Source organism: Centrocercus urophasianus, unplaced genomic scaffold (genome assembly GCF_019232065.1).
Source record: "Centrocercus urophasianus isolate 14NV4802_14NV808 unplaced genomic scaffold, USGS_Curo_1.0 seq_19, whole genome shotgun sequence".
NCBI classification, from domain to species: Eukaryota; Metazoa; Chordata; class Aves; order Galliformes; family Phasianidae; genus Centrocercus; species Centrocercus urophasianus.
Genome location: NW_024884744.1, coordinates 701,993 through 722,816, shown reverse-complemented (window position 1 = coordinate 722,816; position 20,824 = coordinate 701,993). Strand labels below are relative to the sequence as shown.

The following is a 20,824-nucleotide window of genomic DNA, read 5'->3' as shown; positions in this document are numbered from 1 at the left end:
AAGACATGACTGAAATGCAGTAGTTACACGCATAGGAAAGGCAGTTTTCCCTGGCATTGAAATGCGATTTATGCACATCCCATTCATGTTACACTTCAGCAAAGTAGATCTGTTAATGTCCCATAAGTTAAGCTCCTGCAAAGTGATGAGGAACTCAGTTAAATATGATTCTTGCTTTTTAATTTGATTATAGTATCAGTTAAATGTAATGGCCTTATGCATTATATATGTTGTGTTTGAGATGGCCTGCAGTACCGTTCCATTACTGGGGTGCCCAGATCTCCTGGCACCGTTACCTGTTTTGAACCAAAGTAGATCCTTGTAGTCTCATTCTCATCCCACGCTGCTGTTGAAGGGCAGTGAAGGGTGAATACCTCTTCCCAAGAGTTAAGGGAGGAACAACTGAAAGCTGCTGTGCTGCTGTGTCCTCGTACCAGATTTGGCTTCTGGAGCCTTCCTGTGGCTCTGTTCCATTTCTCCACGACAGTTTATTCATCAGTCCACATCTTACATTATGGGTAGAATAAAACTGCATAGAGGTTATTTGTTCGTTTAGGCTGATGTAGAGGTGGTCAGTCACTCCCAAGATACAGGAGCACTGCTGCCTATTGCTTCTGCCCCCAGTGCCCATGCACACCTTGCCTCACCGTGTGCCTGTGAGCAGGGTGAGCAGCTGAGTAGCTGACAGCTTGTTTTGCTTTCCTCTTGTGACCAGAGATGCAGTTTTTCCTGGTAAAGTTTTTTTTTTTTTCCTGAGGGTTTTTCCATCAGAGTTCTCTAATTCCCAAATTAAAAGTGACCTGAGATTTTTTTCAAACTATTTTGGTAGCACAAACAATTTTTCTTTAATGATTTTAAAGAGAGATGACATAGGAGAACTCTGGAAGGATGTGTTAGGTTCTTCCATGTTTGGTTCGCATGGGCACGTTGCTCACATTTCATGAAGGGATCTTGTAACATTTCTTGGATTTGCAGTGATTTATTGGGTTTTCCTTGGCTCTCTTTGCTCCCCAGCAGTTCTGCAGAAAGCTGTGACATTGCTATCAGCTGTGCAGTGAGAAGGCGAGGAGGCATGGAGCACCTTCAGGTCTGCATTGCAGCACAGGTGTGGCACGAGAGGAGGGAAAGTAAGGACAAATATTTCCTGCTGGATTTCTCTTTCCTGTGTGCCTTCCTTTCATTTACCTTTCAGATGGATTTCCTCATACCCTCCCATGCCTGTGTGCTCTGTACTCAGCCCCTGTTTCTTCTGGGTAACCTCACCCAAAATTCTGTTGCTCTCTGTGCTGACGACTCAGATATCTTGCTCTCTTCCTCGCCTGTTAGTTAATTTGAGTTCTTGTCTGAGCTTCTCTGCCATTTCCTTCTACCTGAAACAACAGCACTGCAGCAAACCCACACATTCCTTACACGGATGCTCTGGGAGCTGCTGTGGGGCAGGCTGGAGGCTGGGAGGGACAGAATAAGCAGGAGGTGGGATTGGGGAAGCATTCGTAGTGCCACAGTGGTGTTTTGAGGCACCAAAAGGAATGCTAATTATTGTTAAAGGAGTAATAATTCTGTGAATAGTTTGATGTAGGTTAAAACGTTTAATTTAGCACCCCAGAGAGCACGCCTTGCAGAGCAGTGCGAACTGTGGAGCATGGCAGAGCAGTGTGAATCGTAGAACCATGCAGTGGCTTGGCTGGAGGGGACTTCAAGGACCACAAAGCTCCAACCCCCTGCCGCCGCAGGCAGGCTGCCAACCTCTGTATCTAACACCAGCCCAGGCTGCCCGGGGCCGCATCCGACTGGCCTTGAACACCTCCAGGGATGGGCGGGGCATCACAGCCTCTCTGGGCAGCTGTTCCAGCATCTCTCCGCTCTCATAGTGGAGAACTTCCCTCTGACATCCAGCCTTAATCTTCCCTCCTTCGACTTCAATCCGTTTCCGCTGCATAGAAGCGGGCGGTGCTGCCTGCCGGGGGGCGGCGCCGTGCCGTGCGGTGAGGGCGGCTCGCTGGGGGCGCTTCTGGCCCTGCCGGGACTCGAACCCGTGGAGCGCGGTGGGGGCGGGGCCGGCGGAAGTGAGGCGGCGGAGGAGGCGGGCGGTGCCGCCGTTGGGTGCCGGCGGCCATGAGCTACGAGCAGCGCCGCGACTGGGGCCGGGGTCGGGGCCGCGGCGGCGATGGCGGCTCCTCCGGCGGCGGGGGACACGGGGGCCGCGGCGGGGGCCGGGGCCGCCATCCCAGCCACCTCAAGGGCCGCGAGATCGGGCTGTGGTACGCGCGGAAGCAGGGCCAGAAGAGCAAGGAGGCGGACCGGCAGCAGGTGGGCCGCGCGTTCTGCGGGGCGTCGGAGCGGCCGGGAGCAACGCGCGCTGCCGGGCGGGGCGCGCTGACCGCTGACCGCCGCGTTTCTCGCAGCGCGCCGTGGTGCGGATGGACGAGCGGCGGGAGGAGCAGATCGTGCAGCTGCTGAACGCCGTGCAGCCCAGGGCCGAGAAGGAGCAGGAAGCCATGTCGTGGTGGTCCGGGGACGAGGACGGGTAAGGAGGCGGGCGGGAAGGATTTCGCGGCGTTCTTCGGCGAGGGCGGCGGATTGCTGGACAACTGCCCGCACGCCGAGCGGCCGGGCGCTCCTCGGGCTGCCTGGGGGGCACCGTGGGACGCGGGGGGAGAGGGGGAGAGCGGTGTGAGGTCGGGGGCTCGGAGGTCCTTTCCGTTTTTGCCACGTGTTCGCCCCTCCTGAGGGGGCCGGCGGTGAGCGCTGCTGTAAAGGGCTCCGCCGGGTTGATTGTGAGCTTAGAGTTCCAGATTTTCTCTTAGGATCGCAAAGCCCTGCCTGCCATTGACCCCCACCCAGCAGGTGGCCGGAGCTTCTGAGTCCCGCACCTCGGGCACGCTCCTAGACTGGCATCAGGCTCCCTTTTTCTGACGTTGTGCAGCGTTGGGAAGCTAATGGTTTCTGTGAGGTAGGACTCAGTCTTAACGCTTTGTCTTAAAGGACTTTAAACAGTCTCAGTGAAATGAGCGGCTGTGTGTTATGTTCATGTGCGGGAGTGGTGCAGGTGAGTCCCTGGTTGAAAGACGCAGTTATGGAGCAGCAGTTGCAACAGCACTTTGGGTGGCAGCTCTCTGAGGTGTCCTGTGGCCTTGTTAGCTTCCTCAACAGGTAAAGAACACATTACACCTTAGATACTGTTGTAGAATCTTTGTTAACTGGTGGTTTTCAGACTTAATCATATTCATTTGGCACGTTCTCTTTAGGTTAGGAGTCAAATAGCTTGTCAGCATAATTTCTCAGCAATAGATATAAGGTTTGCTTGGCACGGCTCCCTGCGCTTTCCTCAGAGGCCAAATACGCGTTGGATAATCTTTGAAGTTTCTGTTCCCTGCACTCATTTCAGACATACTCCAGAACAGCCTCCAAAAGTGAAACCAGGTGCTGAAAAAGCTGAAAAAGCTCCTGTAAAACGGCGACCAGTCTTGGAGAAAACACTTCTTGATCAGGATGTGGAATATCTCTTTGAGAAAAGTGATCAAGATGCGGATTTAGATGAGCAGCTTAAAGAAGACTTGAGAAAGAAGAAATCTGATCCTAGATATATTGAAATGCAGGTACTTTCCCAGGTTAAGGAGAAAATAGATACTACTTTGTCAGAAAAAAAAGTCCATCGGCATTTACAGGATGTGTCAGCAGGACAGGGATTAAAAAGGCAGACTGTCAGTGATGATTTCTGGTTGCTTAAAATCCAACATTTTAACTGTCCATATCGTTTAGTTGGGTGGCAGTTCTGGCTTTCTTTTTTAAGGATTTTGTTTGTGTATTTACTTATAAAGCTCAAAGTAGGGTCGTGGGCTCTGAGGGGACACCTCTTAAAAATGTAGTGCAAGTTATTTTGATGGCCGTATGTAGAGCTGCCCAATGAAATGTAGTTAGCATCCATCAGATGGGAAAATGGTTCAAGGTCTTCCAGCTGCGTGTACCTCATTATGTGCTGAACTGTTTTACATTTTTACTGAGTGCAGCGACATTGAACACGTGCGTGGAATTAAGTTCAGGTCTGGTGGCCCCGTTCAGCCTAAGCTGGGGAGTTTGTCCTGTTGTTTCTGACTTTAGTCTAGGTCATAGTTGGTGTCTGCTGTATCAATTCAGTGTTGAAGTGGTATTTTAAAACTGTTACTTTCTCATTTCTCAGAGATTTCGAGAGAAACTCCCTTCATATGGGATGAGACAGGTAAGCGTGTATTTAAATTGAAAGGAGATGTATTTCTCATGTGAAGTTTGTGTAACTGGGACCAGTGGGAGGGAAAGCTTTCTTGCCTTCTATGAAGGTACTGAGGCCTCCAGAGCTTTTGTTTTTTCCAGTATGCCTCTCAGGTTTATTGCTTCGTGATATGCAGGAATTTATTCAACCTCATCGGTACTGGTGGCATTGTTCATATAAATGAGTGTGTGTGGGTTGGCCTTACGCACGTGAAGTTCAAGTGTACAAGAATTACTTTTGTGTGGTGTAAAGTAAACTTCAGTATGAATAGAAACAGAAAACATCTGTCTCTTTAGTTACCCGTGTGTTTTCCTTTAAGGTCGTGTTGCAGTAACAGGGACTTACCAAAATACTTCAGACGTCTGCTGTGGATCGTAATACTGAAAAACATTTTGTCTTTTTTTGGAAACAGGAACTTGTAAACCTCATAAACAATAATCGAGTGACTGTAATAAGTGGTGAAACCGGCTGTGGAAAGACAACACAAGTGACACAGTTCATCCTGGACGATTACATAGAGCGAGGGAAAGGCTCCACGTGCAGAATTGTTTGTACTCAACCCAGGAGGATCAGTGCTATCTCAGTAAGTGCTGTGAGGTGGGGCTGCTGCTGTTTGTTTTCTTTAGTGTCTGACCTGTAATTCTGAGATACAATTACTGTCTCGTTCTGTTTGAAAGAAAATGTAGTTTGTACTGGGCATAAGGAGCCAGTGTAAGTTAATTAGCTGAGTATATGGTCTGCTAGACTAATTATAGCTAAGATCTGAAGGAAATGACCAGATAAATACTGCACACCTCTCAAGGAGACAAATCAACTCTCAGGTGGCATCATGCTGGACTTAAAGGTTGGCATTCAGCCAATTCATATTGCTTTCTGTGTATTCATCAGTAGTCCTGCTGGACTCTTGCAAATAGCAGCTTTGTTAATACACACTGATGTGTCATTTCATGTGTTCTGGTAGGAGTTAGGATGCAAGCAGTGTACATTCCTGTCCCAGGATTCAGTGATTTATAACGGTGCTTTTAATGGATCTGGGCGGTGAAGTTGTGAGTTGAAACGAACAGTGGTGTTGTTTCAGGCCTCTTACAAGTCTATCAATAAGAATATGACACTTAATTCTTTAAAGCATATTTTGGGTTGCAAGCCTGTTTCTGAGTTGCTGACAGAAAACAATCACTTGGCTTTCAGAAAACGTGTGCTTTTCAGGGTTCTGTTGTCTGTGTTGCTTCTTGTTTCTAGCTATTTTGTACTGATGAGTAGTTAAACTGCAGCTCAGCCTTCTGGTTTTTTTGGTACATATACATTTAATGTGTAATGCGTTTGTTTTCTTTGTTTTAAGGTGGCTGAGAGAGTTGCAGCTGAAAGGGCGGAAGCATGTGGTAATGGCAAGAGTACAGGATACCAGATTCGTCTACAGAGGTAGAAGAGGCTCTCTTGGCAATTTTTATTCCTTCTTGTGAAGTGGTATCTATTGTTATTCAAGCAAGAAATAAGTGAGAATTGGTTCTCACTGTAGACAAGTGCTTTTACTCTCTTACTTTCTCCAAATGGAGTTCCTCTGAATGGCTGATATAGGGAATAATGGGTTGAAAGCTAGCAACAAGTGGGTATTACATTCTCTGTTGCATGTGAGTGAGTGGTTTGAGGTTGATTTGCAAAGTCAGTTTGAATGTCAAGCTGTGTAGCAATGGTTAGCACCAAACTATTAAGATATTCTACAAGGCCCTGCTATGGATAGAGGTAAAAGTGATGCCTCTAATCCATGAATTTCAAGGAAAAAATGAAATGCTGAAGAAGAATGTTGTGAGTTATATTTCTGGGCTCAGTTATGTATTTGCTGCACTGAGCAATTTTATTGAGATCAGTTAATGAGAGTTAGGCTCATTAATAAGAGTCCATAGACCCAGTGCCACAGAACTAAAGTTACTGTGTTTGGAGTCATTAATAATGCAAAAAAAACCATGGAACACTTCCAGCAAATAACAACACCTCACTTAAGATTGATGGAAATACTGCTGGAGGGACACAGCAGCTCGGTCCTTGCAGTGTCTGAGCTCAAGGCACTTTTTCATTGATCTCACCTGCACTTGTCCTTAGTGTTTAATCAAGAACAACAGTGCTGTAGAATTTACCCTCTAGCTGTTGTCTGTGTTGAGTTCAGGTAACTGTAAGAATTTGGATCAGCAGATGGATGTAGGACTGATGTTTGGGAAGCCAGAGATCTGGCAGTGGTTGTTCTCCATGCAAAAGGATGCATTGCTGGCCTATTCCTTGCTCCTCCAGCTGAACTGTGAGCAGGTTCAAGTGTGAGGTGTGCTTCAGTGTCCGTAATGACTGTCCGCGTTTTGATTTTAAGCTTCTGAAGTACTTTAAAATAAAGAAGAGAACTGAAGAACTCTTAATGTATCTCTTCCAGTCGGTTACCAAGGAAACAAGGTTCAATTCTGTACTGTACCACAGGAATTGTCCTTCAGTGGCTCCAGTCAGATAAGTAAGTTTCCCTATTTAATAAGGAACCGAATACGATTATCAAATGATTTGACCAATGACTACATCTGTCAATCTCTGTTTTCTATTACTGCAGAAAGTAAATGTTGAATGTTGTTCTTCTGTTTTAGGCATTTGTCCAGTATTAGTCATGTAGTTCTTGATGAAATTCACGAAAGAAATCTCCAATCAGATGTTTTAATGAGCATTATAAAAGACCTTTTGAATGTTCGCTTGGATCTGAAAGTAATCCTAATGAGTGCTACGTTAAATGCAGAGAAGTTTTCGGAGTATTTTGGTAGGTGACATGCTTCCTGTGAATGTTCCTTTTAAGTAATTTAGACATCTGTTACCTAATGCTCAAGTTACAAGATGGTTTTTTGTCAGAACTAATGATTTCATTTTTCTCAGATAGTCACCAGCTGCTGGAGGGTCTTATTTCCTCAGTGCTGTTCCATAAGGAGCAGATGTTTCTGCTGTTGTTACCCAGACATATTGCAGGAATTCTCTGCACAGTGTTTCTGTAGTGAATATTTACTGTGGTTACTGCATGTTAGAAGTCATGAGTGGGCAAGCAGAGTGAAGCCTTTTGTTCTTCATATGTCAGTGTTTATTCTCTAGCTGGAAAGAGGTGAGCGTGCAGGATAGGGCAGTGCTGCCTGTGCTGCTTCTGTTCAGTCACTTCATTTGGAATTGAGTTCAGCATCTTCTGTGAGAATTCAAAGGGGGGGGAAGCAACCAAAAAAAACTCCATAGACTTGGAACTATATTGCAAAAACAGTGAAAATTGCTTGTGGACTTCAATAGTGCAGCATTTTATTTGTTGTTTTAAAAACAACTTTCACCTTTCTCGATAGATAACTGTCCAATGATTCACATACCTGGGTTCACTTTTCCCGTGGTGGAATACCTCCTTGAAGATGTAATTGAGAAGTTGAGGTAAGAGTATTTTCTGGACACCACTGCAGTTCACAGTTGGGTTGGTTTTGGCATTTTATTGGTGCGTATTTTTTAATATTATTGCAGTATGAATAATATTATTAATATTATTGCAGTATGAATAACCTGCCAAAAAATCAGCTGGTTTAAGAAGGAAAATTGCACTGGAAAGCAGACATCATCTTGCAGAAAAGCTTCCAAGAGGCATTCAGCAGCTTTTAGTGTAGCAATCTGGGAACACTGGCTTTGAGGAGGAAAAAATCCTGCTTTTTCTTTTGGTGTGGTGGATTTTTCAGGCTGATAAGCTAGTCTTTGATTTGTTTGTTTATTTTTCCCTGTTCTCATGCTTACTGGAGATGGCACCGTTATTTATCTTAAAAAATAGGTGAATTTTTTCAGGAGAAGTGTATCCATTTATCTCATTAGATGATAGGGCTGAAATACTGTGTATTGTCCACAGTTTGGAAGAAACTGTGCTGGATCAAATGACTTCAGTTTCAAATGTAATTAAACTTGTTCTTTAACTTGAAAGATACACTCCGGAAAACACAGACCGTCGGCCACGGTGGAAGAAAGGTTTCATGCAAGGCCATATAAGCAGGCCAGAAAAAGAAGAAAAAGAAGAAATCTACAGGGAACGATGGCCAGAATATTTAAGGCAGCTGCGGGGCAGGTTGTTCTCCAATTACTCTCTTACATTATTTGTGGTTTTTCTCAGCTGAGAAACAGAATTTTATTCTGTATTTTAATACTGTGCTTTCATTAATAATGGAGTACTTGATCTGTGGAAGATGGGAATGATGGAAGTGCCAGTACAGTTGGCTCTGACTGCTGGAGTCATCTAGCCAGTCACAGAGATCTGCCTTCCTTTGCCTGTGCAAGGTTTCAGAGAGCTTACAGCTGTTGGGTTCACTTGCTGCTGCTATTATTGCCCATTGCAGTCCTCAGCATAGCGTTGGGCTGCTTATGCTTTGTTTCTGATTTCTTTTCTTGTCAGCTTTGCTGTGTTTCAGGCTTTTTTTTTTATTTTTCAGTGGTAGATCTCACAGTATGGCACTCTTGTAATCAACATAATACAAAATGTGCTACTGTTCTTTCTTCCAAAAGACTTTTCCTCAGAATATTTCAATATGCTTCTCAAGTGGTTTGAAACCAAGCTAAAGCATTTTGCCTCTCAAGCACCCAGCAGAGATTTGCCACTTCAGACATTCTTTTTGCTTGCCAGCGTTTGACTCCTTTGGTTAATTAGGTAGTGGGACAGTTGTATCTCAGGAACAGCATTTTTGTTTCCTTCTGTTTTATTTTACCTCTGCAGTTTGTGACATTCTAAGTATTCAGCTAGATAAAAATAATTAATAATAATAATGGCTCAGTTTTGTCTCCTTCCTAAGGAAACAAGTGATCGGTCTGTCTGTTCTATCCCAGGTCCACTTGCCCATTTGTACCTCTTCGTCCCTTTCCCAACCAAGTCTGTGGAGCAGGTTGCTAATTGGTGTTAGGTTTCATGAAGAGATGAGGGCATTCCTGTACTCACTGAGAGGGAGGCATGAATTGAAGGGGAGCTCAGGCTACAGGTCCTACGTAACCCATGAGGAGGAGAGAAATTCATGCAGTCACAGTGACATTCTTTAACTTAGCTTGCTAACCTGGCAACGGTTGTTCTGATCAGAATCTTGAGAGCACGTTGTCTGTTCAAGTGTTGTATCTCCAGATGAAAAAAGAAATTGAACAGCAGCAGTGTACATGGATGAGTAATTGTGGAGCCTTGCAGCAGATGTGAGTGCATGGCTGGGTGTGGGTGAACCAACGTGCTTGCTTCTGCTGCCCGCAGGTATTCAGCAAGTACTATTGATGCCTTGGAAATGATGGATGATGACAAGGTAGACCTTGACCTAATAGCAGCACTTATCAGACACATTGTTCTGGAAGAAGAGGTATGTTTCTGTTTCACAGCTTTGTATTTTCAAGATACAACTGAATTGTGGCCAGTGCCTGTACAAATAACTACCAACTTCATTCTTATCGTCATAGAAATGAGGTCTTTTGAATGTTTTTAGAGCAATCTAGTATCTTTAAGTTGCAGTAACCTAATTGCAGTATTAATTTCAATTTCTACTTTCTCTCTACTGTTTGTGTTAGAGGAAGTGGCTCTTGGAATATAAAGACATCAGGTTCTGAGCCTGAGAATCCTAATTAGAGTCTCAGTAAAAAGGATTGTCCAGTAATACTGTTAGGTATGTTGTTATCAGAGTGCTTCTGTGTTTGAAGGAAGAGTAACTTCTGTTATCTCAGGTAACTTGCACAGGTTACATAGAACATACAACCTGGAGTTCTGTATTCATTTCTCTGTTCAAAACCAGCCATGGAAGAGCTGATACTTCCTCTGAGTTCTTGAAAAGAACTTCAGTTATTAAGAATGTCAGATTATTTGAAATTTCAACTGATAGAGCACTGAAGCTGTGGATAAACTTAATGTTTCTTGCTTTGTTCTTCCTTGAAAACTCAAACATTAGCTTTTTTGTTTCATTGCAGCTCAGATTCTTCAAATGTTTGCATGGCAGCATCTAAAACACCACAGGGAAAATGTGTCTGAAAAGAAACTTGGGTTTCTTAAGCTTAGATAGGTGTGCAGTGCACTTTTTTTTGTGGAAAATAAACCTGTAGGAGTTGTCCAAATGAGGAGGTTTGGGATCTCACTTAACTAAAGGCATACATCAGTGGGCAAGGAGCTCTTTGGTTTTGTGCCCAGCACGTAACATTCTAACGTGCTCCTTTTCCCATTCATTTTCTCACTTACCTACAGGACGGTGCAATTCTAGTGTTTCTTCCAGGATGGGACAACATCAGCTCTCTGCATGATCTCTTGATGTCACAAGTCATGTTTAAGTCGGGTAAAAAAAGAACAGTTTTTTTCAGTGGTTAATGGTACATTGCTTTGTTTGGTTTCTAGAGGTAATGCGAGCTGCTTCAGTAGAATGATGGGATGATTTTTGTAATCACAGATAAATACTGAGGTAGCTCACAGGTTTTTATGTTCTGAAACAGGAATGCATTTCAGAATTGGCCCTTTGTTTAAATGAGCAGTGATGTGGTGGTGGTAGTCTTGGTAAAAGACAAATTCTAAGAGCAATCTCTTGAGCTTACAATGCAGTTGTCATCCTTACAAAAAGGTTCTATTTCCCCCTCCCTCCCAGCCCCACATTTCATTATAGCTGGTGTTTAATTTGTTATAGTTGCATCTCCATTAGGATTTATCACCTGCATTTAACACTGATGTATTGAACTGCTAACAGAAAGCAGACGAGTCCATGTGCCATTATTCAGAATAAGAAATGGAAGCAGTCATTCATTTGCAGCGTAGTTTCTCTATTCTGCATTCTTAGTTTTATTTTTTCCCCTGTATGATTAAAGTTCCTGTGCTTACGCCACATCTTCTCCTCTCATTTTCAGATAGGTTTATTATCATCCCTTTGCATTCCTTGATGCCTACAGTTAACCAGACTCAGGTAGGCGTTTTTTCTGTTACACAGTGAGGTAACATTTCACAACAACAGAAAAGAATAATTGTGCATGTGGTTGGTTTTCCAAGCATGTCAATGGGCTGTGGGTAATTGCAGGTGTTCAAGAAGACCCCACCAGGAGTCAGGAAAATCGTGATTGCTACCAACATTGCAGAGACCAGGTAAGCAGCAGTCACACGTGCGTGTGGCCCCTGTCAGTTTGGTGCAGCAAATGAAAGCAGAAGCCTGCTTCATGTTCCACAAAGTATGTTTTAAAGATTCATATCATTCATTCATTAAATTGCAAATGTGTCTCAAGATAAAGAACAAGCTGGAATTTTCTCCTGAGAGTTGTCTAAAAAAATCAAAATGTGGATGATGATGTGACCTGCAGTTGTTGTGTGTGACAGCTGAGTTGGCTGTCCTCTGCAGGCTTCAAAACTGCATGTGGTGACTCATGCCAGACCTGTCAGAATAGAGCAAGCTTACTGTTGAACTGTTCAGTAATGCACTTATTAATGCATTTATTAATGACCAGAATTTTTGTTTCCTACTCGTGGTTTGGGAGGGGACAAAGAAAGCCTAAATTTGTAAAATTGTAGGTTAAGCTTGCAAAGCTGGAGAGTTATTAATTTTCTCTTTATTTTTAAACAGCATTACAATAGATGACGTGGTGTTTGTTATAGATGGTGGGAAAATCAAGGAAACCCACTTTGACACACAGAACAACATCAGCACAATGGCTGCAGAGTGGGTTAGCAAAGCTAACGCCAAGCAGAGGAAGGGTCGAGCAGGAAGGTAAGGAGGCTGGTTAGGAAACGTGGTGATGTTAACTTTCAGCTGGCCTTGAAGCACGTGTGTGCTGGAGGTGCTGCCTGCTGACCCACACCTTCAAAGCAGGCAGCTCAGCACTCGGTCACTGCTATGGGAGGAGCAAATTCATTGTTTTCCTAGCAGACTGATGAAACTTTGCTGTGTTGTAGTCATGAGTTTCTTTTCACAGAATGATAAATCTTGTATTCTACTGTTTATTTATTTGTGTTGGTAGCATTTGCCCTCACTTTTGAGGCTACAATATATTAAAGCTAAAATTGCCTACAAATTAACACTGCTCAGCTCTGCACCAAATTATTGTTTGAAGCTTCTCTACATCTCAGAATTCCTTGTGGAGTATTTTCTGTTTCCTCCACACACCATACAGTTTTTCTCTGTTCTTCTCGTTGTTCCTTTTGAGCAGTTATGAGATCTGTGTTTTGTGGCTTTGTTTCCCTGCTGATGGGTCTGCATATCTGAAGCTGCAGTAACTGTTACACCTGTAATAAATCCATTCTAATTTTCAGAGTGTTTTGAAGAACTACTTACAGGTGAATGCTTATAGTATAGGTGAATGCAATCACCGTGTCCCAATGTCATGAAAAACCCATACGTTTTTTTCCTTTAAATCTATTCCAGAGTGCAGCCAGGCCACTGTTACCATCTGTACAATGGGCTGCGTGCCAGCCTGCTGGATGATTATCAGTTACCAGAGATCTTGAGGACACCTTTGGAAGAGCTCTGCTTACAAATCAAGGTAGGCATTTCATCAGAGGTGCTTCTGTGAAAATGCCAGTGAGTGAAGGCAGGATTCCTTAACATCAGTTCTGGGTAAAATTCTTCTCAGGCAGCCACGGGTTTCCTTTTTGCAAGTTCATGCTGAATTCCAGCACGTACCTAAGGAATGCCTTGTGTGTGCATTCTGAATGAAGTAGTAGAGATGTGGTGAGATTTTTCAACCAACACATTTCTATTTTTGCCCTTGCTCAATTACCAAAATCCTAAATTCAAACTGAATTACTCGCATCTTTTGTAATCAGCACAGTCACTGTGCTCTGGTTTTAGGTAGGTAGCCACCTTTCTCCAATTGCTGCAGGTTTGCTGTTTCTGTTTGCTCTCTTCCAGATTCTCAAGCTTGGTGGAATTGCTTATTTTCTGAGTAAACTCATGGATCCACCATCTCGTGATGCTGTAATGCTGGCCATTAATCATCTGATGGAGCTGGTAAAGTATTAATTAACATCTTGTTTCATGCATGCAAGGCAAACCATTACTTTTGGTGTTTGGTAGGAAGATTATTCTGGCTGCACAAGGTCCAGACATTTGAAACACTACATTATGCAGACCCTTTATATCTTCAGACTGTACAGTGTTCTGCCATCTTGCCTGAACAGAGAAGGCAGTTTCACATCATGCAGCACATAAACTTCCAGGATTAAGCAGTTCCTGAATTGCTGAAAACGCTTGGCACAGCTTTTAGATTCCCTACATACACTTAACCTGGGTAGTTCTGTAAAACCCTGCTGGTGTGTGATTGTATCAAGAGTTCCAGCCAGTTCAGTGGAGAGTTGGAGGTGTGTTTTCTGTGGGCAAATAAGAGAAAGGTCTCATTTGTGCTTTTGGATGATGGGGAGGGAGAGAGCAATGACGTGTTCATATTACTGGCTCCTTGCCCTGCCAAGGCTGTGTGAGTAGCAAAAGAAATAAAAACCAGAAGTGATAGGAACAGAAAGGTACAGATCTGGAAAACATGCTTGGCCAAAAGAACAGGAGGGCACTCAAATGTTAATCAGTCTTCATACTTTTGTACAGAAGGACACTGACCAGTAACAATGTGAAACACAAAGGCGGTTGCTCTTTCATTGTATCTCTTGAATGTTTCCACTTCTGCATCACTTCATGGTCATTTTCCTGCCTCTACCCCCTTATTAAAGCCAGCTGCCTTCTCCAGATACTAGGCTTTCCTTTGTTTTCTAAGTTTTCCAATGATTGTTTCAGGGAAATCCTCCAACTTCAAATCTCAGTAATACTTTGTTTTCCTTTCTGACAGAACGCTTTGGACAGGCAGGAGGAGCTGACTCCGCTCGGCGTACATCTGGCACGGTTACCAGTTGAACCACATATTGGAAAAATGATCCTCTTTGGAGCTTTGTTCTGTTGCTTGGATCCAGTACTTACGATTGCAGCAAGCCTTAGCTTCAAAGACCCTTTTGTCATTCCTCTGGTAACGTTTCTAAAACAGGAATTAAGATTTTAAGAATCTCTGAAGAATGTTAGAATCCCTGTACTGATGCAGTGTAGTGTGGGAGCACTTCAGTCTCACTTCTGTGTCAATTGCACTTCTTATCAGTGCTGGTTGCCCCCACGTGCTGTGATGTACTACTGCACATTTGCCTGCAGAATATTGGAAGTAGCATTGCTTTCTGTGCATGCTGCATACAGAGTATTGCTTTATGTATGTCCATTAAACTGGGGAAGAGAACGGGGTGGAGGAATGGCCTGTGAGTCATGAATACTTTCTAAATTCCAATTGTTTTTAGGGCAAAGAGAAAGTGGCAGATGCCAGAAGAAAGGAGCTGTCGAAGAATACTAAAAGTGATCATCTGACTGTGGTGAATGCTTTCACAGTAAGGATGCTTTAATGTTCCTCTTTCAGAAGCTTTTACTTGAGCTTTAAGCTTTATTCTAAGGAAAGATCCGATCTGTGTGTGCTCTCAAGTATTTATTGGTTTCTACCAAAACAAAACCAAATTAGTTTTCACCCTTCTAGCCTCGTTTTCCGCCTCAGTAGCCAAATTTCTCATGGATGTGCTGTTGGAAACATAACTTCATGGTTATCTTGGTGCTCTAAACCTGTGATTGATGAGAGATGAGCTCAGTATGCTGTGGCAGCCCTTCGGAAGTCACTGAGTCAGTGCTTCTCATGCTCTGCAGTACGGTGGGGCTGACTTCAAAAGTGTTGGAGACTTTGCTGTGTAGCATTGGGCAAGGAGGCCACTAAATGAATGGTGTGGAAAAATGGTTGCTACTTCTAATGTCAGCAAATAAATTTATGGCAAATTTGACTAGATTCCACTTCTCACCATTCAAAAATGTTTCTCTACTCAAATGCTGTGTATGTAATATAATACAGAGAGTTGGAAAGGTCTGCTTTCTCTCTCATAGAGGAAAAAAAATGTAATTTTTGTTGACCTCCAGTTTTTTTGCTCTCTTTATTTGTTTAATTTTTGTTAGTAAATTTTCTCCTAAAAGATTCCTATGAAAGATGGTTTGAATTTCCAGGGCTGGGAAGAGACTCGTCGGCGTGGATTCCGAACTGAGAAAGACTATTGCTGGGAATATTTCCTGTCTCCAAATACTCTCCAGGTAACATTCTGGCTGTTAGGGGCAGGGGAAGAGAAAAACATGTTGATGGGGAATGGGAAGAGGTGGTTGTTTTTTTTTTTTTTTTTTTTGCACAGCATCGTTCTGGGACTGTTGTTGTTGTTTCCTAGATGCTGCATAACATGAAAGGACAATTTGCCGAGCATCTGCTTGCAGCTGGGTTTGTGAACAGCAGAGACCCCAAGGATCCCAAGTCTAATACCAACTCAGGTAAATGATGAGGGAAACTGAAAGCTTTTGATCAATCAGATTCACAGTTGGCAGAACCATGTTACTTACTTTGCTGTCTTCTACAGATAATGAGAAGTTGCTCAAAGCTGTCATCTGTGCTGGCTTGTATCCAAAAGTTGCAAAGATCCGGCCAAGCTTTAGCAAAAAGAGGAAAATGTAAGGATTTGTGTGACCTTTGTTTGCATTGCAGGTAGTTTCTGTTCAGGTAGAGGGGCAAGGCAGAGCAATGGCTACATTGCATGAATGAATCTCTCTGTACAGATCCTCCATGGGTGTGGGTTACCTCATTTGAGAACGACAGATCTGAGATAGGATTGCTGATCTTTACTTGCAGGAACTGAGATATTGTCTGACTGTCTGGATATTGGCTGATATGTGAAATAATTGGTGTGACATTATCATACAGTATGTGATGCTAAGATACGTTAATAACACGGCTGCAGAAAGAGATGCTGTCATTTTCTTCTACCTGCAGCAGCAGTTGAAACACTGTCCTCTCTTGTTGTTTGTCAAGACAGAACCCAGCAATTCTGGTCTTTTCATCTAACACTTGTCATATTGTCAGGTTCTTCATTCTTAATAACTGTTACTCCTAATAATATATACTTATGAGAAGGGATATTTATGCTCTCATGAACATGACTTAAGACGGAGTGAAGGGTTGAACATTTGGATCAGCTTTCTGAGCAAGTAATGCAGAAACAGCAAACTTAAGAGCAGTCACTGTGCCTGGAATTAAAAACAAAATTAGTGATTTTTTTCCGTATTAAATATAAGTGTAGGTGGTCAGAGTTCTGCCTAATTTAGTTCTGTCAGCAGCTGGCACTACCTCTGGTCAGTTACTTAAAAGGGTGTGCTTAAAATTACCTTAACAATGCACTTAACAGAAAGTTTACCAGTGTGATGGAAGTTGCTGTGTCTTTGCATGTTGCTGGGTATAAACCAGCTGCAGGGAAGATTCAACTCTGAGATCCAGCAGACACAAGATTTGTTGCACTCACCCCTTTGCTGGACAGGCTGGTTCTGCTGAGCTGTCAATATCTTTTTTTTTTAAGGGTGAAAGTTTGCACCAAGACTGATGGAACAGTGAATATTCATCCTAAATCTGTTAATGTGGAAGAAACAGAGTTCCATTACAACTGGCTGGTGTACCACTTGAAGATGAGAACCAGCAGTGTACGTGGAGGTTTATGTTTGTGTAATTTGATTTATGTAGCTCTTTAATGAAGCTCAATTGAGATGGAGGGAGTATTGAACAGTAAGAGGGAGACTGTGGCCCAGAAGGTATGGAGCAGCTCTGTTTGAAGCTTTCCTCTTTCAGGCCACGTGTTTGACACTCCCTCAGGGTCTGTTCCCTGTAATACTGGTGGGGTTGTTCCATAAGTAACTGAAGCACCAGCTTCTGCTAGGTGCTTGCTTCTGCTTTTAAATAGAACAGTGTATTTTGTATTTCCAGCCAATGTAATGCTTCTAAATATGCTGAGAACCCAAATGCATTCATGCTCTTCTTCCTGTTTGATTGCCACTGGGACAATTAGTTCGATTCTTCACTTTGTGTAAATGACTGCATTTGGGACCATTTTTGCTCCTGTTTCATTTGGTGTAACTCCTCCAGCTGAGTTGCTTCAGGTTTGCTTTGCAATGAATGACTGAAAAAATGATCTGCCAGAATTGTGCTTTGAGTTTCCTGAATGGCTGTGATGTCAGTTGAGAGGCTTTCAAGACTGACTGGAAAATTTTGTCTTCTTGCAGATCTACCTGTACGATTGTACAGAAGTGTCTCCATACTGTCTGCTGTTCTTTGGAGGAGACATATCCATTCAGAAGGATAAAGACCAGGACACCATTGCTGTGGATGAATGGATAGTTTTCCAGTCTCCGGCAAGAATAGCACACTTAGTTAAGGTGACTGTGTTCAATAATGGTGTGTATGGAATCTCAGTGTAGCAGTATCTCTCCTTAGAGACCTTGTATCACTGTACAGGTATAACAGATCAGTGTTTTTCATGTATTCCCAGTAAATATTCTAGGTATGATAGGTAAACAAAATTTATCTTCTGAAGGTAAGTGTATGAATGCAGACTAAATGGTGGTTGGAGATTCATGATCCTTGAGTTCCTTCCAACCCAGGTCATTCTGTAAACAAGTGGTGGTAAAAGTAGCATTCAGAACAGCTGAATTCCTGTGACAAACTGGGCAGAAGCAGGCAGTGATGACCTCCATGATGTCTGGCCTTAGGAGCAGGCACTCCAAATTCGTAGCCTGGAGTTTTCAGCATAGTAGCTGCACTGATGGGGATGAGGGTTGTGCTGCTATTGCAGTGGTGAAAGGAGGTGGTGCTCAGCTGTGCAGCCTCTGCTGAAAAGTCTGGGGGATGCTGAAAAATTCTGGAGGTTTCAGAGAAGTGTTGGAGGGCAGATGGCAAAGATTTATGAACATGTCTTACAGGAAGAGAATCAAAGAGTGTGATTTCTGTGGTTTTCTGTAGCAAGAGCTCTGTGTGCCTATGAAGTAACCAGATGGATGTGGAAATGAGAGGATGGGGCTTCAGTTGGCAGTGATGCTCTCCAGTGGGAAGAGGAGCTGAATGCAGCTGTATATTACATCCTAGAAATGGCACCTGATTTCTTTTTTTCTAAACCTGAATACTTTTAGACCTGAGATAGTCAGCTAATGAGTGAGTAAGCCAGCAGTGATTGTGTCATAAAAGGCAAAACACTCGTTTTAGAAAGCTGCCTTTTGGTGCTGAAGATTGCAATGTTGAAATGAATGCATGTGGGAGCAGCAGGTGAAGGGATGAGAGAGCAGAGGGTTAACCAGGGCTTGCTGGGTTAACGCCGTGTGTTTCCTAATGGGCTCTCTTTCTTTCTTTCTCTCTCTCTCTCTCTCTCCTTCCGCCTTTCACCCTTCTGTCTGCAGAATTTAAGACAAGAGCTCGATGATCTTCTCCAAGAGAAAATAGAGAACCCCCACCCTGTGGACTGGGACGACACTAAGTGCAGGGATACAGCAGTACTGACAGCTATTATAGACTTAATCACCACCCAGGAGAATGAAAGTGCCAGGAATTTTGCTCCGCGATTCCAGAGCGAGCGCTACAGCTGATGCACTTCAGCTGCTGCGTGAAACCGGAGTCCCCTGTTTTGTTTCGTTGTTGATAGCAGTTATTGAGCTGGAGGGAAGGCTGAGGGCAGCTCCTGCAGCAGCGTGTCTGTGTCTGCATGTCTTCTGTGTCGCTTTTTAAATAACAAAGCAGCAACGTTAGCAGTGTTAGTTGGTGTACGTTCGGTTCCGTCCCTCCTCTTAAGGCCCCTTAAGGCTGCGGCGTTCGTTCCTCACCCAGGAGCAAGGACGGCTCCCGCTCAGCTCGTTGCGCAGCGCTCCTCAGCTGTCGTTGATGACGAGAGGCGGCCGTGCAGCGAGCGGCTCGTGCTGCGCGCGGTGCTGGGGAGGGAACGCTGCAGCGCGGCCCCGCTCCTGCCCCTCCGTGCCTTCTGTGCCCCTCGGCGCCGAGCGGGACCCCGTTTCCGGTCGCGGTGGAATCCGCCTGAAGGTTTCGTTGTGTTGTTTTTTTTTTACTCTCCGTGTCACATTAAAGGACTTCTCTCCCAGGCGCGCTGTCGGCTGCTCTCGGCCCGCCGTGCGGCTCGGCGCCGCTGCTCGGGGCGGCGCGCGGCTGCAGGTGCGGAGATCGCGGCGGGGCGGGGCTGCGTGCGCGGCTCCAACGGTTCCAACGGCTGTGGCGGCCCGGGAGGCGGCGGCGCTGAGGTGAGAGCTGCGGCGGGGCGGCGGGCGGGACGGTGGCCCCGCGGCTGGGTGCGGTGGCGGTGCGGCCCTGCGGGTCGCCGCGGGCGGGGGGCGCCGCAAGGCGCCGTGCGCTCCCGTGCGGCACCGGGCACCGCTCCGCCCCGCTGCCCTAAGGCGGCGCTCCCGGGGCCGCGCGTTGTTCTGAGGCCGTTCGCGGATCGGCGCGCTGTGCTGGGCTCTGTGCTGGGCCGCCCCGAGCTGCGGCTCCGCGGAAGGTGGGTGCGGTGCGGCGCTGCCCCTTTCCTTGGGCGCAGAGCAGCGTTGGGCGATGGAGGACCTGCTTGTTTTCGGCTTTAAGGCCGCCTGTAGTGATTGTAGCGGTGCTTTTTAAAGGGCTCGGTTCTTAAAGAGAGACGTTGTGTCGGTTAGGTTGCGGGGCCGGCGTGGAGCGGGTGCGGGGCGCGGTGAAGACGCAGCAGTCGATCGGTGCCGCTGCTCGGGGTCGGAGGGTCGGAGGCCGGTGCGGGAGCGGTTGGAACTCGGGAGCTCCGGGGCTGCGTCCCGCAGTGCGCGGCCGGTGGGGAGCTGCGATGGGAGCCGCGAGCTTCGTGCTGTGGGGCAGCGGCGCGAGGGTTCCGGCTCGGGCGTTCATTTCGCAGCGGCAGACTCGGAGCCGCGATGTCGCGGCCTCGTGCTCGCACAGCTGTGTCTGGCCGCTCGTCTGCTCTCCGTGCGCGGTTCTGCTCTGATGAAGGTCACCGCAGCGGGCCCTTGGAGCAGCGCGGTGCTGGGGGGGCGGCAGAGCAGAAGGCCTTAATGCCAGCAGGGAGTTTCTGGTCCTTCTCACTGAGATCACAGAGGCTCAGAACAAGTCAGAACGGTGACTTCTTTACAGGCAATAAAAACACAGGGAGGGTGCTAGGAGGCAGAAACAAAAAGCAACAAACCCTCTGAAAATGTGTTTGTACAAACTAAAGGAAAGCTTTGTGTAAAGGTGAACTGCTTGTTATGATGCCTTCAATTTGAGATGTCTGAGAGGCATGGGAGAATTCAGAGTGGCACGAAAGCCAAAGGCTGTGAGCACTGCAGGCAGGATGGCTGTTCTGGGCACAGCTGCAGGCCTGGTGCCACACCAAACCAAACATTGTGTGGGCTTTTGTTCCAGGTGTGGGAGATGATGGGTCCCAGGCTGGTGCTGCTGCTGTCAGCTGCTTTAATGGAACCCTCAGTGCTTTTCAGGGGGTGCTGCTTTATCAGGCCAGCAAAAACTCCCCTCTCCCAATTTTGTGACTTCTTGTAATCCTTTGTTTGGGCTGCGCACAGGTGGTGCAGTCTCACTGATGAGGCGGCCCAAGTGTAGCCTGATTGTGGTGGCTGCACCTGAGCAGGGAGGGCAGAGCTGAAGGGTTCCCAGCCCAGGTGTTCTGCTACAATTTGTAGGAGGGAGAGAAGGTTTAATATCTGTATACCCAGC

At 45.4% G+C, this 20,824-nt stretch overlaps 1 protein-coding gene across 1 annotated transcript; it reads left to right on the top strand.

Moving 5' to 3' along the window:
* The first annotated feature begins 2,115 nt into the window (after positions 1-2,115).
* Positions 2,116-18,876, top strand: DHX36 (DEAH-box helicase 36). The gene is made up of 25 exons (XM_042820810.1): positions 2,116-2,310; positions 2,406-2,527; positions 3,389-3,599; positions 4,181-4,219; positions 4,662-4,832; positions 5,589-5,668; positions 6,666-6,740; positions 6,868-7,034; positions 7,594-7,675; positions 8,208-8,348; positions 9,507-9,609; positions 10,479-10,566; positions 11,126-11,181; positions 11,293-11,357; positions 11,830-11,973; positions 12,628-12,745; positions 13,114-13,212; positions 14,039-14,212; positions 14,529-14,615; positions 15,271-15,354; positions 15,483-15,582; positions 15,669-15,759; positions 16,659-16,779; positions 17,356-17,508; positions 18,523-18,876. The coding sequence occupies exons 1-25, from the start codon at positions 2,116-2,118 to the stop codon at positions 18,706-18,708; spliced, it is 2,952 nt and encodes a 983-aa protein (XP_042676744.1). The 3' UTR covers positions 18,709-18,876.
* The last annotated feature ends 1,948 nt before the right edge of the window (positions 18,877-20,824 follow it).

Coding starts and splice junctions, on each gene's coding strand:
- DHX36 (XM_042820810.1), top strand. CDS start 2,116: ATGAGCTACGAGCAGCGCCGCGACTGGGGCCGGGGTCGGGGCCGCGGC. Junction 11,974..12,627: donor AGGAAGGGTCGAGCAGGAAG/GTAAGGAGGCTG, acceptor AATCTATTCCAG/AGTGCAGCCAGGCCACTGTT. Junction 12,746..13,113: donor AGCTCTGCTTACAAATCAAG/GTAGGCATTTCA, acceptor GCTCTCTTCCAG/ATTCTCAAGCTTGGTGGAAT.